At 35.1% G+C, this 25134-nt stretch overlaps 1 protein-coding gene across 2 annotated transcripts; it reads right to left on the bottom strand.

Annotated features, from left to right (window-relative positions):
- Positions 1-8023: 8023 nt before the first annotated feature.
- Positions 8024-19589, bottom strand: LOC126778433 (uncharacterized). Of its 2 annotated transcripts, none has more exons than XM_050501957.1 (3): positions 19473-19589; positions 8565-8685; positions 8024-8221 (listed from the first exon to the last, which is right to left on the bottom strand). In XM_050501957.1, exons 1-3 carry the CDS (start codon positions 19564-19566, stop codon positions 8125-8127), a joined length of 312 nt encoding a protein of 103 aa, XP_050357914.1. In that variant the 5' UTR covers positions 19567-19589; the 3' UTR covers positions 8024-8124. The 2 variants fall into 2 exon arrangements, with proteins under 2 accessions (XP_050357914.1, XP_050357924.1); XM_050501967.1 differs by lacking the exons at positions 8024-8221; positions 8565-8685 and adding exons at positions 17641-17913; positions 18276-18396.
- Between the last annotated feature and the right edge of the window lie 5545 nt (positions 19590-25134).

Here is a 25134-nt window from a genome sequence, read left to right as displayed (position 1 = left end):
TTATTCGTTTTTATTTCCACGAGATAGTTACAGTGTTGCCATGTACGATACCGACTCATACCAACGACTTGCAATAAGGTCTAGTGATATTCTTAAATGTTTGTATGTTTAATGTAACATTCGCTCGTTGTTCAATTTAAAATTAATGTCATAGAAATTAACAATTTTTTTTTTATGTGAAACTTATGTGGGCGTATTGAGAGTGCAACGTAGCCGTAACGTGTAACGTTGAGGGAAACGAATCTGACTGTATTTACTTCTATCATACGTTTCATATAAATTACATTTTCTATAAAACGTATTAGAATTCCAAGTGGTATTCCATAAAAGTATCTTGTTAAGTAAATAAAATAATTTAATAATACAATGTAATATTCAAATAAAAATTGGAATAAGATCCGTCATTTGTAAATCTCTACGGGCTCGGGTTGTACGATGACAATTTGAAATGAAATCATATATTAATTGATAAATCACTAAACTGCGTCTTGTGTTGTCGTTGGTATATATATATATTGTTTATTACGATAACATAATAAATGTAGGTTTTTTGTACTAAGAAATTATTTGCTGAATGTTTTAAATCTTATTTCTACATTAGAACAGAACATATGACTCAACTTTGTATTGTAAACTTTATATTTAATTTAATTTTGTCTCTGTTGTTGAAATTAGATATGTCGAAGAAAAAACAGAGACAAAACTAATTATACATATTGGTTTTAATGTGCTTCTGCATAACATATTATTGTAATTGATATAAAACCTTACGTCTATTGTGTTTGATGGTTAAATCATATTGCATACATATTTCCATATATATTTGAGTTACGACGCGTTTCAGTTTATTTCTTTGTATGAAATAAGAGCCCTCCAAAATCACAAAGAATATTGAGACCTCATTTTTTTTGTAATATAATAGTGTGTGCCAATAACTTTTTTTTAAATATAAGTTTTAATAAAAAGACATTTAGTATTAGCTTTCGTATTAAACTTAGTTTTTTAGCACATATTCGTCTCTCAGAATAATTTGTTTCGTATTTGTTTAGTATTGTATAATGTTTTGTGATAGATAGATTTTTTTAAAATTCTCTTGTAATCATTTCAAATTATATTTTACAGCACAAAAATTTTCTGAATTAAAAAAAAATATAATCTGTACGAATGCACATTTTACTTGTATTGTCTTATATTAGTGTTAGAAAATGGAACTGAATATATAAAGAATGAATTTATAGACTGCAAAACGCCTTTCATGTATACAATTATGTATTGGAGTGGTAGTGGGGTGAGTCTGTGTGTGTGGAGTGACGACTTTATATCATAAATGTTTATCGATTTTGATTAAGCGATAAAGACTTAAGGGTGTCGAATTGTATTAGGAAGTATTTCTATAAACACCGAAGAAAATCAATTTGTAACCAATATTAACGCCATCTAGTGTGACTAATTTGAAATGTAATTGAACGCCATCTAGCGGTATTAATGTGAACTAGAAATATTGTTATAACGGCAAATATTGGCCTGATGCGTGTTCGTTTTTTCATATTGTGCCTCTGATTTATATATAAGGTGTTTTTTGAGATATTTTACAAAATGTAACGCCAATTTTTAAGTGTTAAATGTAATGGAGTTGTTAAGTTTTCTCATGTTGTCATTTCATAACGTGACGTAGCGAAAATAACGTTTATAAACGTTGCTTAGCGCGTGCTTAGTTAAGCACAGATTTATCTCTTTCTGCCATTAAAGATTTCACATTCGAAAGAAGAAGACAGCTAATCATTCGCTAAACAATGTTTATAGATAAAGCCGATTATTATAAAGTAAATTATAATATTTGTAAATTACTCCAATTGGCTTCTTTTTTTTTAAACAGACTGTTTGACAGCAACCAGACAGACAGATTGAATGCAACCTGTCGATGTAATGTTTCTTTTATACGACTTTGACATTTAAATTCTGACAATAATAAAGTATAGATAAAATGTTGCTAGCGATATTTTATTTATTATATGAATCATTTAGTCTTTATAATAATTATTAAACATCAAATAAGAAAAGAAAATTTCTCGCTACGAAATAGATTTCATCTCATTATCGTTCATTCAAATTGTATTTAAGGGCTCTAGAGATTTTAAATTTCACGCATGCCACGAATCAATTATTATATTTCAAACTAAATATTACTGCTTGAGTAGTTCGAGAAAAGGACTATTGTTGCGGAATCTGATACGCAAAATCTTTGCAGACTAATTGTATAATTAATTTTCAAAATAATTTCAGAATAATATCGATAGAAATCGCAAAAATATCGAAATTTTTACAATTTCTTTCAACCACTAGACACAGATTATCCAACAAGTTGATTCGACGTTTCGATGTCATAAACGATTTTATAAACTGCATTTTTATTTGTTTTTTTTTTATTTGACAATCAATTACGATTTTTTTTTAATATGGCTCATTTCGTAATTAGAAATTAAGTTAACTTGTAACTTTCGCATTTATTTCAATTAAGATGTATAGTTTTTTTTAGAATATTTTGAATATGTATCGAATATGATCGAACTTTCTCGATTTTTTTGATGTATTTTAAATATGGATACTAGTGAAATTTGTAATAATTTATTATTTATTACAGAGCTATTATGTGTTAAGTTACGATATATTTAGTGTAAGGATTTCGGTTGAAAGCAAAATATATAATTTTGATTTTTTTAATATGTCGTTTTATTTATCGATCCAAGATCCATACAATCAGAATACGTAGTATCGTCGAAGTGTAGATAAACTATAAATTTTACGTGTATATACCCTGCAATTTACTAATAAATAAATTTAATATTTCTGATTCGGTCAAAGTCGAATTCATCTCGTGACGTACCTTCGTCGTTACACGTATTTACGACTTACCGAGGAGACCGGGACCCCCAATCTGATGATCTGATGGAGCCGAGATGGCCTAGTGGTTAGAACGCGTGAATCTTAACCGATGATCGTGCGTTCAAACCCGGGCAAGCACCACTGAATTTTCATGTGCTTAATTTGTATTTGAGTTTATAATTCATGTCGTGCTTGACGGTGAAGGAAAATATCGTGAGGAAATCTGCATGTGTCTAATTTCATTGAAATTCTGCCACATGTGTATTCTACCAACCTGCATTAGAGCAGCGTGGTGGAATAAGCTCCAAACCTTCTCCTCAAAAAGGGAAAGGAGGCCTTAGTCCAGCAGTGGGACATTAACAGGCTGTTACTAGTACTAGTAATATCTCTGATATGCTTTGCACTGCAGACTATTCCCGATATATCTTTGTTTATACATAACTCGCTTATCGTCTCGGCTTCGCACGGATAGATAAGAAGAAGTCCGTTCTTAGTGAGCGTCTGTCGGTATTGGCTTTACTGGTTCCGCCGTCACCTTTTTACCACAGAACTGCGAGGCATCGAAAAGATCTGCACCCGTACGTTGACGTATTTAAGAGACGTACGAAACGATTTGCTTACTCGATTTTGATACGCACCGCCAAGGTCTGGAATACCTCCCGATTTCCCCATCACCTACAATATGGGTACATTCAAGTCTAGAGTGAATAGGCATCTTCTAGGCAAGCGCGCTCCATCTTAGACTGTATCTCACTTTCCATCAGGTGTGATAACAGTCAAGCGCTGGCCTATATATTTAAAAAAAAAGTTATGTTTATTAGACAAAATGTTATCCGTGACATTGGGAGAATATTTTGTGCTAAAATAGCGAAGATATACACCAGAAAAGAGAAAAAAAAATGACTAAATCAATCAATAATACTGAATATAACTTGAACTTTGAATTAATAATAATCTAATTTTTTTTTAATTTTGTATTAGAATATCAATTTTTTAACAAATTATAGTAAAAATTTAATCGAATCTCGCGCTGTTCCAGTTACTTATTACTAATATTATAAATAGGGAAAATTTGAACCTGACAGCCGATTATTTATATTATGTTGACTTTTTTTTTTGTTTGCTTTCAAGTTTTTTATTTTTATCGTGTAGGTAAGTTAGTTTGTAAGATTTCATTTTCAAAGTTACTTGAAAACTTACGCTGTACCAAGTACTTTTATCATTTTTAACCCTCATATAAGCATGTAATGTCCACATCGAGAAGACTGAATTGAAAATATTTCGGTTAAATGAATTAATGTATGTTATTGTCGATTGTATAATTAGTCTGTCTTATGGACTAAAAAAGAGATTATTTTCCAAAAATAAAATGCTTCATGTGGAAATATTTTAAGAACTCCATGTGAAGAACCACAACGTGCCACAACTGTTATTACAAAACGGAAAATTCTAATTAAATTCAAATTTCGACCAAATACTCGTAACTCACCACGAAACTATAATATCCACTTTTATGTAAGTAATCCTTCAAGGATTTATTTATATTTCTCCAAAATAGTAACCATAGTTCTTCAAAACAATTATTTTGAACAATATTAAGCAAGATAAGAGTTATAAAGACTTTTAAAATAAATTTACATCATTAGGACTGGAAATATTAAAATAGAAGGAAAAATTAATCCTTAAACAAATGTCAAGATCATATCGAGGCTATTAAATGTTATTAATAACTCAAAAAAGCACAATGAATAAAAATCGCATTATACTAAAATGTCAATTTTATTTTTATATACACACCAACGGTCCACCGTGACTTCGTCCGAGTTGAATAATTATCTATCTCAGTAGATATTACGTATGTAGGAATAATTTATTTTGATACAGGAAATGTTCGACAGAAGTCATCGGTAAACACTGCTATAATTTTGTCTGAACTTCTTAGGTCTCTTGGACTGTTTACGGCTTCTATCCTTGATCGGTGACTCATAATACATTCGTCTGACATTATGAGCTTGAAAAAGTTATCTTTTTTTTAGTACAATTGGTAGCTAGACTGATATATTATGAACCATCTGATGATAAGGGGTCACCACCGTATGCACATTGCCGCTGTAAGTCAAAGTTTTGATAATCGAATCGATAATCACTTGTTCCAATTGTCAAAAAGTGAAATTGGTTATACTGTGGTTTAGTAAAACGTTATTTTAAGATATTGTGTTAGCATTCATTATTATTTTTTTAAACAAAACAAAACATACACATCACTGAGTATATTTATTTCATATAAATCACATTATAACATTATACATTACACAGTAAATATTATAGTAACACAAAAACCGTACCTTTGATTTTGCTACCGATGCTCGAGACGAACTGAGACAAATCAATTCACACGGCCGTTTAAGGACTTACCTTAACCCTACTTAAAATTATAATTTATTTGACCACCCGTCTTGTTGATTTTCTTACATTTTTATAAAATATTCAAATCAAAGCCATATGGACAATATACCTTTCATAAAATTACATAGCTTACAACTGTAATTATGTGACATATTGTAATCATGAGATATGTGAAAGGTTAATAATACGACAAAATTCGAGATATTGGCAACGACAGTACTTATTTGCAAATAGCAGTATGGGCTGTACATTAGTTTATTATTCAAGACTCCACGAATCGACGAGAAGTCAGGCGAATAGAGTATTTTTAAAAGTTGGCGAACAATATGACAAAATGTAAAAAAAATGTTGTAACGAAGAAATAATTTTATTCACGTGTAACAATTTTTAATCTGCAATGGTACCGCAGAGCCGTATATTATATTAGCCTATAATCCTTACTAATATTATAAATGCGGAAGTGGATTTATTTATTTGTTATGAATTCACGTCTTAACTACTCAATCGATCGTCATGAATGCATTGGTACACGTTGTCTATACTTGTGTAGAAAAGGTTAGGATACCTTCATCTGCCCTCACAATCGGGCAGAAACTAAGTAGATAGTCTATAATATTCTCAAGGGCTTGTTATAAAACCCTTTTCTTTTTCAAACAGCCTATTTGTGTATTTTATTTTTTATAACAAATGATTTTTTTTGTTCAATTTGAAAACGGGACGTACAATACAATAAAAGACACGTAAACACAAACTGCGCTTACAACCTCGCACAAGGCACTGCCGGCTGTCTCACGGGTCACGGTCTTAATTTTATTTTACATTGGCACTAAGAAATATTGCCAATGTGCCTCAGCTTTGAAAAGAGAGGGGCATAAAATAAAAAGAAAATTCTTTTTCTTTATTTTTTATGTTTTTTAATGAACATAAACAATTGCAGAACTCCTGATTTAAGATTTTTAGCACAAGCGTCCTCGATAATCATGTGCAGCTTGTTATCGTTATTTCAGTTATTTAGTAGTTTGGATGAGTACGCCCGTAGCACATTGGATCAGCGATAAGCTCACGTGCTTGACGGTCGTGAGAGCAATTTTACAATTCTACCTATCAACATTTTAGTCAAGTTTTCATTCGCCCTTGCCTTGCATCAGTTCTCATTTATGATCTTTGCGATGTTTCCAATGTTTTCAACTTTCTGTCGCTTTATAATAGTTGACGCTAGGTGTGTCGCTGATTGTTGTAATTCATAATTCCTTACTACCAGCCTTATTTCATCAAGTATCACCACTAATGCTATTATTTCTATTCCGCACATTCATCCTTCTGGCACCATATTTTGCTCGAACTCATTTTCCCTAAGAAAATTTATCGATGAAAAAACATGTATGATACAGGTTGCAGCACAACGGTAACCGTATCTATAATAACTCTCAACTTGATCGACAACGAGAAAAAAAGAACGTTTTTCTAACTCAATTTCAAATTGACATATGAGCTACTATAGAAGCTATAATATCTTATTATGAATTAATATTGATTTTATAACAGTATTAGTATATGATTACCGACGAACTTTACTCTCTACCGCATCATCACCAAACAAACTGTTCTGTGATTTTTTTGTTGAGCTCATTGTAATCTTTACTAAACATTGACAAGCAATGTATAAAAATTTCAGTAAGTACTCCAAAGAATTTCCATTTTATTTTCCAAAATCGTTTTATTCCTTTTATTGATCTCATCTGTATAATAAATATTCTGTATTGTCATGTGCGTCGTTGTTTATTTATTCCCATTTTCTTCTATTACGCACATAGAGATTCTACCCTTCATAGAGACGCCGTACGGATTGCCTACTAGGGATAAGTTGAACTCACTGTTTCCTATTCTTGTTCCTATCTATAATTTTGAAGGCCAATATAAGTTCAAGCTACGCGGAAAGAGGGGAAGAGGGCCCGATTATATCCTTATGCACCGGGGCCCTTGTCCACCTAGCTACGGCATTGGTGGTACGACGTGCGACATATTTTTTTGGATGTATCTTTGGAAACAAGAATATTTCTTTTAACCTGTTTATATTATTTTCAAAACCGGTGTTGTCTTCATATTACATTCGCAAATTGTCATTTGACACCTCTTGGCACTAACCGAAGTAACCTCTAATCGGACCCCCAATCTTCAAAAGAAACTAGCAAGCCATAAAAGTGCATTTCCTTAATTGAAAAGCATTCTTTTTAATTGAAACTGGTATGTATGATGGTAGGTATGGCGAATGCGGTGAGCTCATGATTACTGCTGTCAAAATCAAATGCCAGATCAAGATTGATACAAAGAGAATTACCAGATAATCTGTCAAAATGATAATCGATCAACGGTAAAGGGTAGCCATGCTTAACAGAAATTGTTCCAGCTTGTCGGCTGGCTTTAGACAAGGGTATTAAACCATTCATTATAATATATTTAAAGTGAAACAAATTATGCAAAAATACAAGGCATATAAGAAAATCAACAAGGTGTAAGCTAAGGCTCTTGATTTTTTCCGATGAGAAATCCAATACGGTGATATTTGGCTGTTTCTTTTAAAATAAATAAATACTTTAAATATTAAAAAATACTTAAAAACAAATTTAAAATAATAAAACAATTAAATCATAAGCAAAGATCCATTTATTTGTTATACTTGTAACATAATTGAACACGAAACTCTTTTACATTATGTTTAAAGAAGGTCTATTACAGTTACTTGCATTAAACACATGGGTTACTTAAACAAGTGTACTGTGAGCAGTAAGTGTAGAAACAGTGCAGATTGACATGAAAACGAAGACTGGAAGAAGATTAAGGACACTCCAGTCGAGTACAGCAGTCTGGATAGGGCTTATTACTGTCCGACACATATTTACAGTCGTTAACCGGCAGCCCTACCCTACTACACCTGTAAAATAATTTTGTAGTTTAAAATAAAATAAGACGTCGCACTATTCCCCGTGAAAACAAAAAGTTCTCACTAGTGGTTACCGAGGAGACCTCATGGTGCGGTGAAGATTTGGAGCTTGCTGCTCCACGCTGCTCCAATGCGGTAAATACGTATGTGGAAGTAAGACTTGCATCTTCCACAAGCAGGCTTTCTCACGATGTTTTCCTTTACGGCGGAGCACGAGATGAATTATAAACACAAATTAAGAACATGCATATTCGACGGCGCTTGTTGGCGTTTGAATCCATAATATTAAGTTCACGTGAGACACGTTTCATAAATGATTTAAAAAAAAACTTACGAATGATATTGTATCGTGCTTCCGAGACATATCATTTTCACACAACTAGTCTCGGATGTCCTGGACTCTCCTATTGGGATAACCGCATTCAATTCCTTTACGTAACATCCTTCTTGATCTTCTGTGAGAAAGAAATTAACTTTTTAATGTGATGTTATATTATACATATACATAAACGTACACATTAAAGATATATATAACATAGTGTCCGACTGCTGAACGAAAGCCTCCCCATAGAACGCCAAAAATCCTGATCTTGGGCAGCCCGCATCCATCCCTGCTGTATCTGCCACCTTTTTCAAATCGTCAGTCCACCTTGTCGCAGGGCTTTCTACACTACGCGTATGCATTATAAGCATACAAAAAATCTAATTTTACCTCTTTATAATTTTAGTATACATGTGTGTGTGTGTTATGTATGATAACATATCTCTGTAAATACATACATACATATTATCAACATCGTAGCAAGAGAGGGAGTAATGCTTACTGAATTCCTCTGGTTTCGGCTCCAAGTATCGGTCTATTACAGTAGCATAACCGACGTACACACACGCAGACAACACAACCAGCAACTTAAACATGTCGGAATCAATACCACAACTGAATTGGCACCGAGTTCGACCGTTGTGGCCTTTTATTGCTGTGAGATCAGGTCCATTATCAAACATGTCTTCATTTTATGTTATTATAGTAGATAATAGATAAAATATTGATCTTTTATTTCTAAAATGTCAATTATGATGCTGGCTGTAGGCACATTGTAAAACTAACTGTTGCCCGCGGCTTCGCTCACGCTTAACTATAAGGAAAGGATAAATGATAGTTTGGAAGTCTGTGATTTTAAAGAAAGAAGCATGTAATGTCATTCTGTTTAGAAAAAAGTAAGGTTAAGGTTTCTTTTTTATTTTTAGATTGATGATTCTTCTTTTAATAATCATTAGTGAACTTACTGTGAATCCCTGTAGTTTTACTTAATATATTTCATAGTGACTTAAATGGCTTGAAGAAAAAAAATATTTTATACAAATCCTACTCAGGCCGTTGGATATAGTTAATATTGTAAATGAGCAAGCGTACCAATTATTTTTATATTCGATCAAACTCAGGTTAAACAAAACTATTTAAGTCACAAACTAAAACTTTGTTTATAATGAATAATCGAAGCACGTCTTTGTAAACGGTGGTGGGCTTTAGGTACCCACTCAGATATTCTACAACTAAACAGCAATACTTAGTATGGTTGCGTTCCAGTTTGAGGGATGAATGAGTAAGCCAGTGTATTTATAGATACAAAGGACATAACATCTTCGTTCCCAAGATTGGTGGCGCATTAGCGATGTCAGGAATGGTTAAGATTCTTTACATCGCCAAGGTCTAAGAATGGTGGCGATCACTTATCAGGTGGCCTATTTGCCCGTCCGGCTACCTATAACATAAATAATAATAATAATAAATTTTATTTACACTCAAAAACATGTACACAATTTTAGTTGGCATTTTTATCTAAATCTAGGATTTTTACATAGGCAACATAGGTGGTGGATCTCTGACTGAAATTAATATAAATTATAATATCAGTTAGCGATTTTGATATTACAATTTATATACATATATATTATTTACATAAAAACGACGTTTGAGGTATTTTATTTTGGGGCTAAAATTACTAAGTTACGCGAAGAGCTCACTCTGGAGCATGCAACGTAACAACTATCCATGTGATAATAATTCTCACTAAAAATCATTGCCGGCCACGTTCAACGACAGGCAATGGGACTTTTGTTTGTCATGGAGAAGCATTTTACTCTTTCAAATTCGAATGATATATTCTCATGGATGATATTCTTGAAATGAAAACTACTTCTCGAGCACATCATAAAATAAATCTGTAAGAATTAAGGGTCATGTTGAGGTAAAGCTTCGAGACTATCAATTAAGTGGTGCATATGGCAATAATGGAATACATTTTCTTTATACAAACTTCACTATCATATTGAAGATCGTTTAAAGAAAAGTATTACTCTATATTAAGACATTGTGTATTTTGCATTTCGTCATTTGCACCCAGATGCATGTGAATGAAGTTTTTAAGCGAATACGAATTCGAATAACGATTAAAAAAAACTAAAAAAACTGCCATCCGTTTGGGTGGAATTTCTTAAAACTTTAAAATATCAATTCAATCAAGAAACACAAATAGTAAATTTCAACCACATCGGACTATAGTTTTTCAATTTTATATTAATGTTTCAACCCCATTTCTCCCGTTTGGGGTTTAATTTCTAAAAACGACGAAATATGTATGCATTTATTTTTAATCAGAAACTTAATATTAAATATCAATCTTCTTACATCAAAAATGATAGAATCCGCATACAAACTTTCACCCCTATTTTACCTTTACGTATTTATTTATTTATAACTTCAAAAATGACGGGTTTTCATACAATCGTTCATCCCTTATTTTAACCCTTTAGAGGTGGAATTTCCAGAAATCCTTCCTTAGTGGGTGTTTACATCATAAAATGTATTAACTGCCAAAATTTCAAGTTCCTAACCCCTGTGGTTTAGGCTCAGCGTTGATGAATCATTCAGGAAAAGTCATTATTATATATTATTATTCAATCAATCAACAGCCAATCGTTGTCCACTGCTGAACATAGGCCTCTCCCAAGGTGCGCCAAAGCTCCTTGTCCTCCGCCTTCCGCATCCAGTTGGTGCCCGCCACCTTCTTAAGGTCGTCGGTCCACCTGGCTGGAGGGCGCCCTACGCTGCGCTTGCCGATTCGCGGTCTCCACTCTAGGACTCGTCTGCTCCAACGGCCATCGGTCCTACGACATACGTGACCAGCCCACTGCCACTTCAGCCTGCTAATTTTACAAGCTATGTCGATGACTCCGGTTCTTTTCCGGATAATCTCATTTCTGATCTTATCCTTCAAAGATACTCCGAGCATAGCTCGCTCCATAGCACGCTGAGCGACTTTGAATTTGTGGACTAGTCCCGCAGTTAGTGTCCACGTTTCGGCACCGTATGTCATGGCAGGTAAGACGCATTGGTTGAAGACTTTCGTCTTCAAACATTGCGGTATAGACGACTTGAGGACTTGACGAAGGTTGCCAAATGCTGCCCATCCCAAGCGAATTCTTCGATCGGCTTCCTTCTCGAAGTTGTTCCTACCGACTTGTATTATCTGTCCTAGGTAGGTATATTCACTAACAACTTCGAGAGGTTTCCCCTCGACGTATATCGGTCCCGGCACGACATGCCTATTGAACATGACCTTGGTCTTGTCCAAGTTCATACCGAGACCGACACGCCGGGAAGACTCGCCTAGGCTACGCAGCATTTCGGTGAGTTGTTCCAGCGACTCTGCTATGATGACGATATCGTCGGCAAATCGAAGGTGTGAGATGTACTCGCCGTTTACATTGACTCCATACCTAGTCCAATCCAGCGTTTTGAAAACGTCTTCCAACGCGTTGGTGAACAGTTTCGGGGATATTACATCCCCCTGTCTCACCCCTCTGCGCAGTTGGATCGCCTTCGTCTTACAGTCCTGGATGTGGACAGTCATTGTAGCGGCGTTGTACAGACATCTCAGTACCTCGATATATCTCCAATCGATATGACATCTCTGCAATGAGTCGAGCACTGCCCAGGTTTCGATGGAGTCGAAGGCTTTCTCGTAGTCCACAAATGCCATACACAGCGGCTGATTGTACTCTTCGGTCTTCTGCACAATCTGCCGAACAGTATGGATGTGGTCCACGGTGCTGTAGCCTGATCGAAAGCCGGCTTGCTCTGGGGGCTGGAACTCGTCAAGTCGTCTGGCGAGACGGTTCGTGACGACTCTTGAGAACAGCTTATACACGTGACTCAGGAGGGAGATTGGTCTGTAGTTTTTCAAGAGGGTTTTATCACCTTTCTTGAAAAACAGTACCACCTCACTCCCGCTCCACGTTTCCGGGGTCTTGCCATGTTGGATGACGGAATTAAAGAGGCTTGCTAGCTCTTTCAGGACCGGAGTCCCGCCTGCCTTAAGCAACTCTGTTGTGATTCCGTCATCTCCCGGAGCTTTGTTGTTTTTAAGCTGTTCTAGAGCCGCCCTAATCTCTCCTTGGTCAACGACCGGGAGCTCCTCGGAGTAATGGCGCATAAGAGGGGCGCGCTGGTCATCAATACTGATTCCCACGGGTTTATCCGATCTTGAAGAGAACAACTGCCCATAAAACCTCTCTACTTCTCCGATAATCTCAGGCCTAGAGGTAACGACCCCACCATTTTCAGTTTTAAGTTTTGTCAGACGCGGCCTCCCAAACTTGCGAGCGAACACTTTCGATCCCCGATTTTGCTCAATCGCAGCCTTGATGGCACGGGTATTGGAGCGTCGGAGATCGCGTCGCGTCAGCGTTTTTATTGTTCGGTTTAAGGCCTTATCTGACAAAAACGATGGTAGTTCTCGTCGTTTTCTCATGAGCTCGAGTGTCTCAGCAGAGAGTTTTGGTGCGTTGTCTCTTCTCTGTGGCGGAAAACACTTGCGGGATGTGTTTTGCAGTATTTTGACCAGCGTGTCGGTTCTCTCATCAATGCTGCTTATGGTTTCCAACGCGGTGAATTGATTTTGAAGTTCCATTTGGAACTTTTCGGAGCCTTGAGCAGCTTGGAGCATGGTAGATCGGAGAGTAGACCTCATCATTCTCGATCTTTCGGCTTTTAAGTTGATATTTAGAGTGCCTCGAACCGCTTTGGTGATCACTTCCGGTATTAAACCTGTTGATCACTGAAACATCTCTAAATATGTGCCTTTTATTCGAAATGATAAAGTCTATCTCGTTCCTTGTCACGTTATCGGGGCTTCGCCAGGTCCACCTCCTCTGAGGCTTCTTTTGAAAGAAAGAATTCATCAAAAAAAGCCCCTGCGCTTCGAGAAAGTTTACCAGCATTTGCCCCCTGTGATTTCTGCAGCCCAAGCCGTAAGGTCCGACTTTCGATTCACCGCTATCTTGTACTCCCACTTTAGCATTAAAGTCTCCCATAACAACATTGTAGTGGGCCTTCGAGGTGTCGTTGAGGGCCTTTGCGATGTCCTCGTACATCGCTTCGACCACATCATCAGAGTATGTCGAAGTTGGCGCATATACCTGTACGACCTTCAGGGAGTACCTGTCGGAAAGTTTTAGGACAAGGTACGCTACCCGGTTCGACACACTACTGATTTCCACAATGCTGCTAATGAGATCCTTTTTGACTAGAAAACCGACACCACCCTGGGAGAGGTTATCACCTTCGCGGAAGTAGAGTAAGTTACCGGACTCTAGAGTTATCGTGTCCTCCCCCTGTCTTCGGACTTCAGATAACCCCAGTATATGCCAGTTTATATGACTTAACTCTACTTCTAATTCGGCGAGGTGATGGTCCAGCCTCATCGAGCGTCCATTATACGTTGCCATGTTCAGTCGTTTTATACGGTAGCCTGCCGTGAACCGGTGATTCTTAGCACCCCCTGCCCTGCCGATACCGCGACCGCTACCTTGGTCGGGCCTAGCGGGCTTGCCGGTAACTGGGGGCCTTTTTTTGGGCGCATCTGCCATTAATGGAGGGGTTTGCCCATTACTCGCCGCGCTGGGCAGGCGTGTTGGCGAGCGCAGTAGGGGGGTAAGATGTTTATGGGAGGGGGGACGCAGCTGCCCATCCCCCCTTTTCCCCGTCCCTCAGTCGCCTCTTACGACACCCACGGGATGAGATTGGGGGAGTACTATTCTAGGCCGGTACTCCACGGCACATATTATTATTAATATTATATTATTATACGTGTATAGATATAACAACAAAAATTATTATGTTTTTATAACTTTTGATAGACTCAACCGATTTTGATGAAATAAAGACTAAACGAAACCTCGAAATACTTCTTATAATAATTTAGTTATTTCAATTTCTAATGTTTAGCCATTTCTAAGATTAGCCTGGACAAACAGACAGACAGAAAAAATAAAAATTAAATGATTGTTTTGGTTTTGGTAAATCGCAAATAGTCATACTAACTTTAAAAGGGGCAGTTATTTTGAAATCACAGACAGACATTTCAATTTTATTTATATGTGTAGATGTATAGATAAAATCAATCAAATAATAGAAAGATACACCAAAGGCGCAGAAAACACGTCTGTGGGGATTTGTTTATTACAAAATAGAAGATTGTTCTTTTATAACTTGAGGATGTACAATTATTAAAAAACACAAAGACAAAACTTGCGATTTATTAGATGATGATATTATTGTCTTGGGAACGAAACTATTTCTAGAATAAGAATATAACATTTGTAATAAAACATATTATAATATTAATAACGCTGTAATTTATTCATGAATTCTTCCCAAATCTAAGGTATTCAATTAATTTCAAGTCCTTTCAAACCGGTCATACTGTTGCTTTTTTTGTCTCGTTTATTGCGTGGAGGATGAAAAATTATAGATAACTTTATAATAAATATATTTATATGAAAAGACTTATAAAATATTTATAAAAGCTAGCGTCCGAGTTAAAGTCTATGGGTGAATCATATTATCAAGAGATTAATATTCAACATTTAGAGGGATCCTGATTTTTATTCGATGGGAAATTGAATCAAGCCCACGGCCAAAGTTTTTTTAAATTATTTAATAAAAAATAAAAAATAATAATAAGGGTTGTAGTCTCAAGTAGAAATCTTAAAATAAATAAATAAAAAAGTATTAACAATAGGACTGATTTTTTTTTCACAATTCTACATGACAATAACTATTCTGCTCACGCCGTAAAAGCTTTCAAATTCGAATTTAAATTATTTATTTGCAAATTTGTAGGTTAATTATTGCTGTTACAATGTGGTTAAAATCCTGCCACAACAACCATAAGATGGTATGCAAATGTCATATATATGTCTATGGTATCATAAATTACAAACAATGCGCGTGCGCTTTCAACGCGACACATCCCGCGCACATAATATTATGTTTTGACCATATTTATTAATCTTGAGCATCCAAAATAATGAAAATTTAAACAATGATGCGCGATTTCAAGATTTATGAATTTACGAATATGAATTTAGCTAATTTATACTTTATGTATGTAGCGTTGCAAATGGCGACTTTTTCTTTCAAAAAGTACCGTGCCGTGCTCTGTAGTTCATGTTCTTGTTTTCGTTAGAAGTATGCCTGGCTTTTCAGTAAAGTTACGACCAACAAAAACTGGCTATTTAATTACGTCATCATCAACTATATATAAGCCTCAACCTTCTCTACGATATTATTGATATCCATATTTAAACAAGCAATGCCGGTTGGTACAACAATGTAGTTGCCCACACCCCTCAGAACCGGTAATTGGTCTACTGTCCAATAAATTCCTTATCTGTTTGAATCACGTTTTTGTATACGTGTGCATTGACTGCCTAAATGTGTCATTCAGACGCGATACTATTTAATTTTAATAAAACTAAACATTGTTTCCAGATTGATTCGGCAATCGCAGACAATTTATATTTGATAATGTTATTTATACATCGAAAAAATTAAAAGATTTTTCCAGAAATTGTGACGTACGTAATATTTAGACTAGCAGCAAGTATACTAAAAGAATAATTTTAGTTAATATTTTTCAGTTTTTTAACTTAAAATCATGGATATTTAGGCTTGGAGATATATGTGTCGAAACAATTGTAATGTAATCAATCAATCATATCAATCAACAGCCAATCGTTGTCCACTGCTGAACATAGGCCTCTCCCAAGGTGCGCCAAAGCTCCCTGTCCTCCGCCTTTCGCATCCAGTTAGTGCCCGCCACCTTCTTAAGGTCCACCTGGCTGGAGGGCGCCCTACGCTGCGCTTGCAATGTAATAAAGTCTTAATATTAAATTAAATCATTTAAAAAAGATATTCTTAGGGCTCAAAATTCAATTTAACCAATCACACTCACACAAACACACGTAAACTCAAATACAAACACACACAAATAACAGTGTAACTGCATAGCCAAACTCACCCACAACAGTATGTGTCGCCTAATCGAATTGTACTGTTTTGTTTTAACTCATTATTATTTTGTTACATTTACATTTTATCTTGTTTATATTTATCTTGTGGTACTAACTGTGTGTTCTTTCTTTAACTATTATTAGGTTTGCATAATTCAATGGAAAACAGTAATTGGCTCAATTGTCTGTATATTGTATTTTTAATGTCAACGTGTATGCTGTTGTTTTTAATAAAAATAATCATTTATTTGCATGAAACATAGTTTTACAGATGTTATGATTTCTTTATAATTTGATTTTATCAACGCTTAGAACAATGACTTTACAATTTTTTTAATATTTTAATATTGCTACCAATTCCATCATAACTTTGAGTGGATTCGCGTCATTTTCACCGATAGACAAAATAAATTGGTTAGTTTTTGTAATGGTAATATTATAACATGGTTTGATTATTTCTTCAGTATTAGCGGAGGGTTTTCGTTATTGACTGTATATCATAATCTTCGTAACGTGTATTTTGCTTGAAGATTGAAATGATGAGACCAGATGCTAAGCCACTGCATTGTTGACCGCCGAATATAAATAGCCTTTTCTTTATGCCTTTTTTTGGTGGAGTTTTATTCGTTATAAGTTCCTCTAAGTTTAGTATTGTGTCCTCTAAATTTAATTCATTTCCTTTTTTAAAATTAGAATTATCTTATTAAGATTGAGATGATGATGAAAATTGTTTTCTATAATAAGGTCATTAATTTCACGATTTGCAACTTTTCACGATTTCTTTAACGTTTCTTTCATCTTTATTCGTTGACGCGATCTACTTCCTCGCAGCGATCGAATTTTATTTTGATTTTAATGAGGATATGTTCAAAGCAGGTTACTAAAAGACTAATATTTAAGATTTCGACGCGTCTTGATTTTTTCCGATTGGAAATTCAATAGGGTGATACATGGCTAATTTTGTTTAAAATAAATGAATAAAACTTTAAATTAAAAAAAATACAAGACGGTATAAGGATTGAAGTCTCAAATATAAATCTAAAATAATTAAATCATAGGCAAAGATCCCATTTATTTGTTATATTTACAACATAATTGAACACGAAACTCTTCTACATAATGTTTAAAGAAGGTCGATTACAGTTAGTCGCATTAAACACATGGGTTATTTAAACAAGTGTAATGTGAGCAGTAAGTGCAGATTGACACGAAAACGAAGACTGGAAGAAGATTAAGGACACTCCACTTGAGGACAGCAGTCTGGATAGGGCTTCTTTTCGTCCGTCACTAATTTACAGTCGGGCGTCGTCTGTATCACACTACACCTGTAAAATAATTTTGTTGTTTAAAATAAAATAAAACGTCGCACTATTCCCCGTGAAAACAAAAAGTTCTCACTCACTAGTGAGTGAGTGAGAGTGAGTGTCTGAGAGGAGACCTCCTCGGTGAGATGAGGATTTGGTGCTTGCTACTCCACGCTGCTATAATGTGGTAAATACGTATGTGGAAGTATGACTTGCATCTGCCACAAGCAGGCTTTCTCACGGTGTTTTCCTTTACGGCGGAGCACGAGATGAATTATAAACACCAATTAAGGACATTCGACGGCGCTTGTTGGCGTTTGAATCCATAATTTTAAGTTCACGTGAGACACGTGTAATAAATAATTTAAAAAAAGAACACTTACGAATGATATTGCATTATGTTTCCGAGACATATAATATTCGTACAACTAGTCTTGGATGGCCTTGACTCTCCTATTGGGATAACCGCTTTCAATTCATCTACGTAACATCCTTCTTGATCTTCTGTGAGAAAGAAATTAGCTTTTTAATGTGATGTCACACTTACTCATGTTTACACACACTAACACACAAACATATGTTATATTTTATATACACATAAATAAAGTATGCATAAAGACATATATATATAACATGGTGTCCTAATGCTGGACGAAGGCCCTCTGTGGTCTCGAGAGGAACGTTTAGAGCTTATTCCACCACGTTGCTTCACTGCGGGTTGGGTTAATATTTTTTGTTAACGTAAAGTATTCAATAGTACTATTCAATACTATTTATTTTATATAAATATACTTAATATGCGACACCAACCTTGTGCCTATAGTTAGACTGGCCCATTCGCCCCTCAGACCGGAACACAACAATACTAAAAATTGCTGGTTGGCGGTAGATTATGTGATAAACTGGTACATACGAATAGAACATACCGTTCGCAACCACCATAATATTTTTTTGCACGAATTTTAATTATGCCGTAAATCCCAAAATAATAATTTAAATTTAGTTTTATGTTCGAAGTTCGAAAGGGCACCGCAGCCGCTCAAGTTTTATATAACGTGTTAAAGTTTTAAATAATAAAAAAATATTAAAATTTAAAGCGTATTATTCAACTGTTTCTAGTTGACAATAAGGTGAAGTGAAGGTGAAGGTGAAAGGTGTAGGTGAATAATAGACTAGATAGATAGAATAGGCGTAGTATTGTTTGCTCTCGATAACCGTGGTTCGCTCACGCTGCTCGCTGATAATGTAGCGATAAAATCGGTTTAGTAATATTTGAGTTTATCCATTTTTTTCAGCGTATCACTGTCCACTGCTGGTCGAAAACCTTCCCCATAGAACGCCAACCATCCCGATCTTGGGAAGCCCGCATCCTTCCGTACCTGCCACCTTTTTCAAAACGTCGGTCCACCTTGCCGCAGGACATCCAATACTACGCTTATGCATTACAAACATAAAAAAATCTAATTTTACCGCTTTATAATTTTAGTATACACGTGTGTGTGTTATGTATCATAACATATACCTGTAAATACATACATATATTTTATCAACATTGTAGCAAGAGAGAGAGTAATGCTTACTGAATTCCTCTGGTTTCGGTTCCAAGTGGCCCAATGCTACACTAGCATAACCGACGCACACACACGCAGACAATACAACCAGCAACTTGAACATGTCGGAATCGATACCGGAACTGAATTGGCACCGAGTTCGACCGTTGTGGCCTTTTATTGCTGTGAGATCAGTTCATTATCATACCTGTCTTCATTTTAGTTATTATTTATTTATTTTAGTTATTATTGTAGATAATAGATGAAATATTGATCTTTTATTTCTAAAATGTCAAATATGATGCTAACTGCAGGCGCATTGTAAAACTAACTGTTGCCCGCGGCTTCGCTCGCGCTTAACTATAAGGAAAGGATAAATGATAGTTTGGAAGTCTGTGATTTTAAAGTAAGAAACATGTAATGTCATTCTGGTTAGAAAAAAGTAAGGTTAAGGGTTTATTTTATTTTTAGAGTGATGATTCTTTTTTTAATAATCATCAGTGAACTTACTGTGAATCCAACCACGTATTTTTTTTCTATTAAACTCGGGTTAAACAAAACTATTCAACTCACAAACTAAAACTTTATTTATAATGCTAATGCGAAGCTACTCATGTTTACACACACATACAGACAAACATATGATATATTATATATACACATAAACGTACACATTAAAGACACACATATATATATATGCAATCACAAATATTATTTTTTGTTAACGTAAAGTATTTAATAGTAAAAAAAAAACTTTGTTTTACATATCCAGTTATTTTATATAAATATACTTAATATTTAACAAGCACAACGAATTAACATAATTATGGACAATAATGTGCTTTAATAATTTCTAAATGAATAGTTAATATGTCGTACAAATAAATATGTTGTATTTAATAATATTATTTATCCGTTATGTAAAATGTATAAACACTTAATTATAATGCGTGTATATCTAATATATAAAAATCTCGTGTTTGTGGTCGAACTTTTCCGAAACAGCTCGACCGATTTTTATTAAATTTGTTTTGTATATTTGTGAGGTATGAGAATCGGTCCTAAGGTATATTTTATACCGCACGGTGTTAAGGATGTCCCTATCCAGAGTTTTTTTTCTAATTTTTTGACATTTTTTTATTTTGCATTTTACTTAGATTTAGCGCTAAAAATACATATAACCCAAAAATTTCACCTTTCTAACCCATCATCCCATTTTGTAATCACTATTTTAGTATTTTTGTATGAACAATATAAAAATAATTACTTATAGTGAACCTCACCGAACTTTTGTCTACGTCATTCACGAGAAGCGTCGCGTCATTTTGACATTTAAAATTTATTTAAATGATATGAAATATAAAGCTGTTTTATGATATTGAAAAGGTCGGTAAGATACTGAAAGCTTAAAATTGCTAAAATACTAAGAGAAAGAAATACATTATCGGTATACCGTTTTTATCAGTAAATACAACAATTTGGTCTATTTGTGTGTGTTACAGTGAAAAATGCCAGCAAGACGCAAGGGGTTTGATAACTTGAGGATGTACAATTATTAAGAAACACAAAGTTTATTTTGAAACTTGTGATTTGTTAGATGATAATATTATAGTCTTGGAAGCGAAACTATTTCTAGTATAAGGATATACCATTTGTAATATTCAATATAATAATAATAATTTATTTAAACACACAAATCTAAAACATAAATTGACATATGGCTAACATACTGTTAAGTTTATATACATAAGGCAACACATGATAGGCATAACATTAAAATTTTGGTTTTGATTTAATTTATTCGATGACTGGAACTCACTAAATTTCATGGGCTATTTGGATAACTGGTAATTTACCAACCCCCAGGATGGGTAAGCAGTAGGCGTAGAGCTACATACATTCAATTATTAGATATTTAAGGCTTAAAGTAAATAGCAACATTTCAATTCAAAAAAGATACAATATGAAAGCGATTTCGTAAATGATTTTTTGCATTTGCGCGTTTCCCCCACATGAGGTGGGGAGGTATGTGGGACTCGCCGACGCTGAAGGTGCCAGAATACCCACTAAAAACCAGCGGTACCCACACCTTTTTTTCGGGGGACGCCACGGGATCGCTTGGGCATACTACCGTGACGTCCCGTCGGTAAGCCCGCCTCTGCAGGCCTTCAAATTCTAGAGGGTTCTCGAGGTACGTAGACCCTCTAGCCCCGGATACACTTACGGCGGGAGGAGAAGGTGTGCATAGCGCCGACGTCTTCCCCCGGTATTCTTCGGCGAAGTGCGTCAGCGGAAGCATTGTTCTCATGCTCCCGCTCCGCGGATCTATTTACTATCTGGATAAGTATGAAAAAATAAAATACATAACTTTATAATAAATATATTTATATGAAAAAACTTTTATAATATATTTATAAAAAATAGCGACACTTCACATAAACATGTCAAATTTGACTCATATATTAAAACTTGCGAGATATATATGTGGTCCAAATTTCATAAATACATCTCAAACAGTTATTTAGATATTAACGTCCAAAAATCGTCATTTTTATGACTGACTAACCATAGATCAAAACTCTAACCCCGTTCCAGATGAACTAGAAAGTTCAAATTTGGCATTCAGATAGATAGTTAGACAAAAGAATAAACAAGTAATTTTTTATCATTTTTATTATAATTAATTGATATTATTAGGAAGACTTACTTATAGTGCCTGTAATGTAAGAATAAGCAATCAATATTGATGACAGCCGGTCTTTATGTGGATTTTAAAGTCTTCACGTAAATATATAACGAGTGAAATACCACCCTTAATTTTTTTTAATCTAATCATATCAGTGTTAGTACTTATAACTGCTGGACGGTGATTAAGGTGCAGGCAGGCCCGAAGCTCATCAACGCTGCTGCTGCCTTAAGCCGGCTCCTACTAAATGTAGGAGGGCCGGAAACGCCTAGCCGGCGATTATACGCCGGTGTCGTACGCTCCATGGCTCTGAATGGTGCGCCCATCTGGGTGCACGCTCTCACCGCTCGAAACAAGGCTCTCTTGCGAAGGTCGCAGAGAATCATAGCGGTGAGGATGATACGCGGATATCGTACGGTGTCGTGGACGGCGGCGACACTTCTCGCGGGCGATCCGCCTTGGGAACTCTAGGTGGAGGTACTCGCGGAAGTGTACCGGTTCCGGGTGGAAGTGAACTCACGTGGCGACCGTCCAGCGTTGGAGGAGATGCTGCGAATCGGGACTCTCGCCCAGCAAGCCCTTATTCGCAGGTAGGAGAAGGATCTGAGGTCCCCATCAGCAAGCCTGGCGACAGCGGAGGCGATCCGCTCCCACTTGAGTCGAAAAGACGGCACACTGACCTTCAGATTGACTCAGGTGCTTACCGGACATGGGTGCTTCGGTAAGTACCTGCACGGAATAGTCAGGCGGGAGGTAACGCCCTCTTGCCACGAGTGTGGTGCACCTACGGACACGGCATGCCGCACTCTAATGGAGTGTGCCGCTTGGGAGCCTCAGCGAGAAAAAAAGGCCCTCTTCTGTTTTAGTAGGTACTTAATAATAATACGTCGTTAATAAAAGGAATCAAAGTCCACTATAAATTAAATATTAATAGCTTGATAAATAATGGTCCAATAACTTTTTTATAATTTTCCTGTTTTAGACATTTATAAAATAAAATATAAAGGATAACTTAAAAAAAGAGATCAATATTAGACATTCGAAACACTGGGAATCAAAAACCAGAAAGAATTAATGAAAAAATTCAAAAATATTTTTTTTTTTATAATGTAAAATATTTAAATTAGTCGAAGAAAGAATTTATAATATTAAACTACAAGAAAAAAAGACAACCTGTTTTAGTATCTTGTTTATTTATTTAGCCTCTTGGAAGTTTAGATTTACTTTACATATTTGTTTTATATTGATGAATTTTGCTAGTTATATATAAAAAAAAATTTATTACATTTCGCTTCTTTTTAAATTTATGACTAAAATCTTTGATTATGTAACTTGAATTTCTGCAAAGTACCAAAACGCAAAATCAAAAAAAAAACTATCATAGCTATTGCTTGGAGCGCCATCTATGAAATACGATACATAGTTATTAAGAAAGATCGTAGTATTGTAACGTGATATCCATTATTGCCGCCAGAAATATAACGATATTATTGATTTTTATAAATATTCAAATCCATTATATATTTAAAATCATGACTTCCTTTTCCCTTATTTTGAGTATTTTTATTTAAGTTTGAATATATGATTTAACATTGTTTTAACTAATTTTACTTTGGTTTACACATCAACCGTATAAAATAAAAAGAGCCAGTAATACAGGGAAAGAGAAGGGTAGGCTTAACGCTATTTCGTTATGCGACAATTTCTGCTATTGTAAGCCGCGTAAAAGAAGTTCGTTCCAATAATAAATAGTAACTTACGTAACCTACGTGATCATCGTCGTACTAATCTGAATTACATACATTTTTTTTATTGTTTGGCATTGATTATCCGAATGGGATAATCGCTTTCAGATAATCTATGTAACGTCCCTTTTTGATCTCCTGATATAAGAAAAAAATGACATGATGTAGGAACCTAATACTTACACACTCGTACACGAATATAATTACGTGTAAACACATACATAAGTATTAAATATATAATAACGTAGTGAATTTGATGAGTCGTGAATCTTAACCGATGATCGTGGGTTCCAACCCGGGCAAGCATTACTGAATTTTTATGTGCTTAATTTGTGTTTATAATTCATCTCGTGCCTGACGGTGAAGGAAAATATCGTGAGGAAACCTGCATGTGTCTAATTTTACTGAAATTCTGCCACATGTGTATTTTACCAACCCGCATTGGAGCAGCGTGGTGGAATAAGCTCCAAACCTTCTCCTCAAAAGGGAGAGGAGGCCTTAGCCGAGCAGTGGGACATTAACAGGCTGTTACTGTAGTGACTTTTAACTAAATTTTGATTATTTTTTTTCTTCATAATTAACAGCTGGTAAATTTCTAAAACCGGACAAAGATTTCCTCTCCTCTAGAGGGGAAGATTTAGAACTTATTCCACCATGCTGCTTCAATCCAGGTTAATTGTGTCCCTACACTTTGTGGTACCATGTTTGATATGGTTTTAAAATAATGTCTTTGTGTGTATATCTGCGGTTGCTTCTTAGGCCACCTAAGAGTATACCTTGAGAGCAAAAATTATATCAGTAGATGAACAACTCATCGGATTAAGTATTTGAGGATTTGTAAGTAAAATAGGACGTCCACGATATTAACTTTTTTTTTATAATATACTCGTAGAGAGATGGACGGGCAGTTCGGTTACCTGATGGTTATCACCGTTCATAGACAATTATTTTGAATTCACAGACCGACAATTCTATTTATCAATTTGTATAGATAAATGAGTTATAAGCATCGTAGCAAGATTTAATTATTCTAACTGAATTTCTTTGGTTTCGGCTGCAAGGGGCCTATGCCGAGTGCAGCGTAACCGACGCACAGACTAAAAAAATAAAAAAATAAATAAAAAAAGTTGTTATTTATTTTAATAGGTAATAATGTTAGTAATTATTAACAATCGTCTATAGACACACAAAATTTAATTTTTAATTTTAGTACGGGTATGTTTAAGAATTTATATATAATAAATACTCGTGTCAAAGGGCT

This window comes from Nymphalis io, chromosome 2, assembly GCF_905147045.1.
Source record: "Nymphalis io chromosome 2, ilAglIoxx1.1, whole genome shotgun sequence".
Lineage (NCBI taxonomy): Eukaryota > Metazoa > Arthropoda > Insecta > Lepidoptera > Nymphalidae > Nymphalis > Nymphalis io.
The sequence above is the reverse complement of the archived record's forward strand: the minus strand, read 5'-3'. Positions and strand labels throughout refer to the sequence as shown.

What these genes read in the sequence shown, in the direction of transcription:
- LOC126778433 (XM_050501957.1), bottom strand. Translation starts at nt 19,566, where the DNA reads ATGTTCAAGTTGCTGGTTGTATTGTCTGCGTGTGTGTGCGTCGGTTAT. An exon ending in ACCGAAACCAGAGGAATTCA is followed by an intron (nt 8,686 to 19,472) that starts GTAAGCATTACT and finishes TCTTTCTCACAG; the next exon opens with AAGATCAAGAAGGATGTTAC. An exon ending in AGCACGATACAATATCATTC is followed by an intron (nt 8,222 to 8,564) that starts GTAAGTTTTTTT and finishes ATTATTTTACAG; the next exon opens with GTGTAGTAGGGTAGGGCTGC.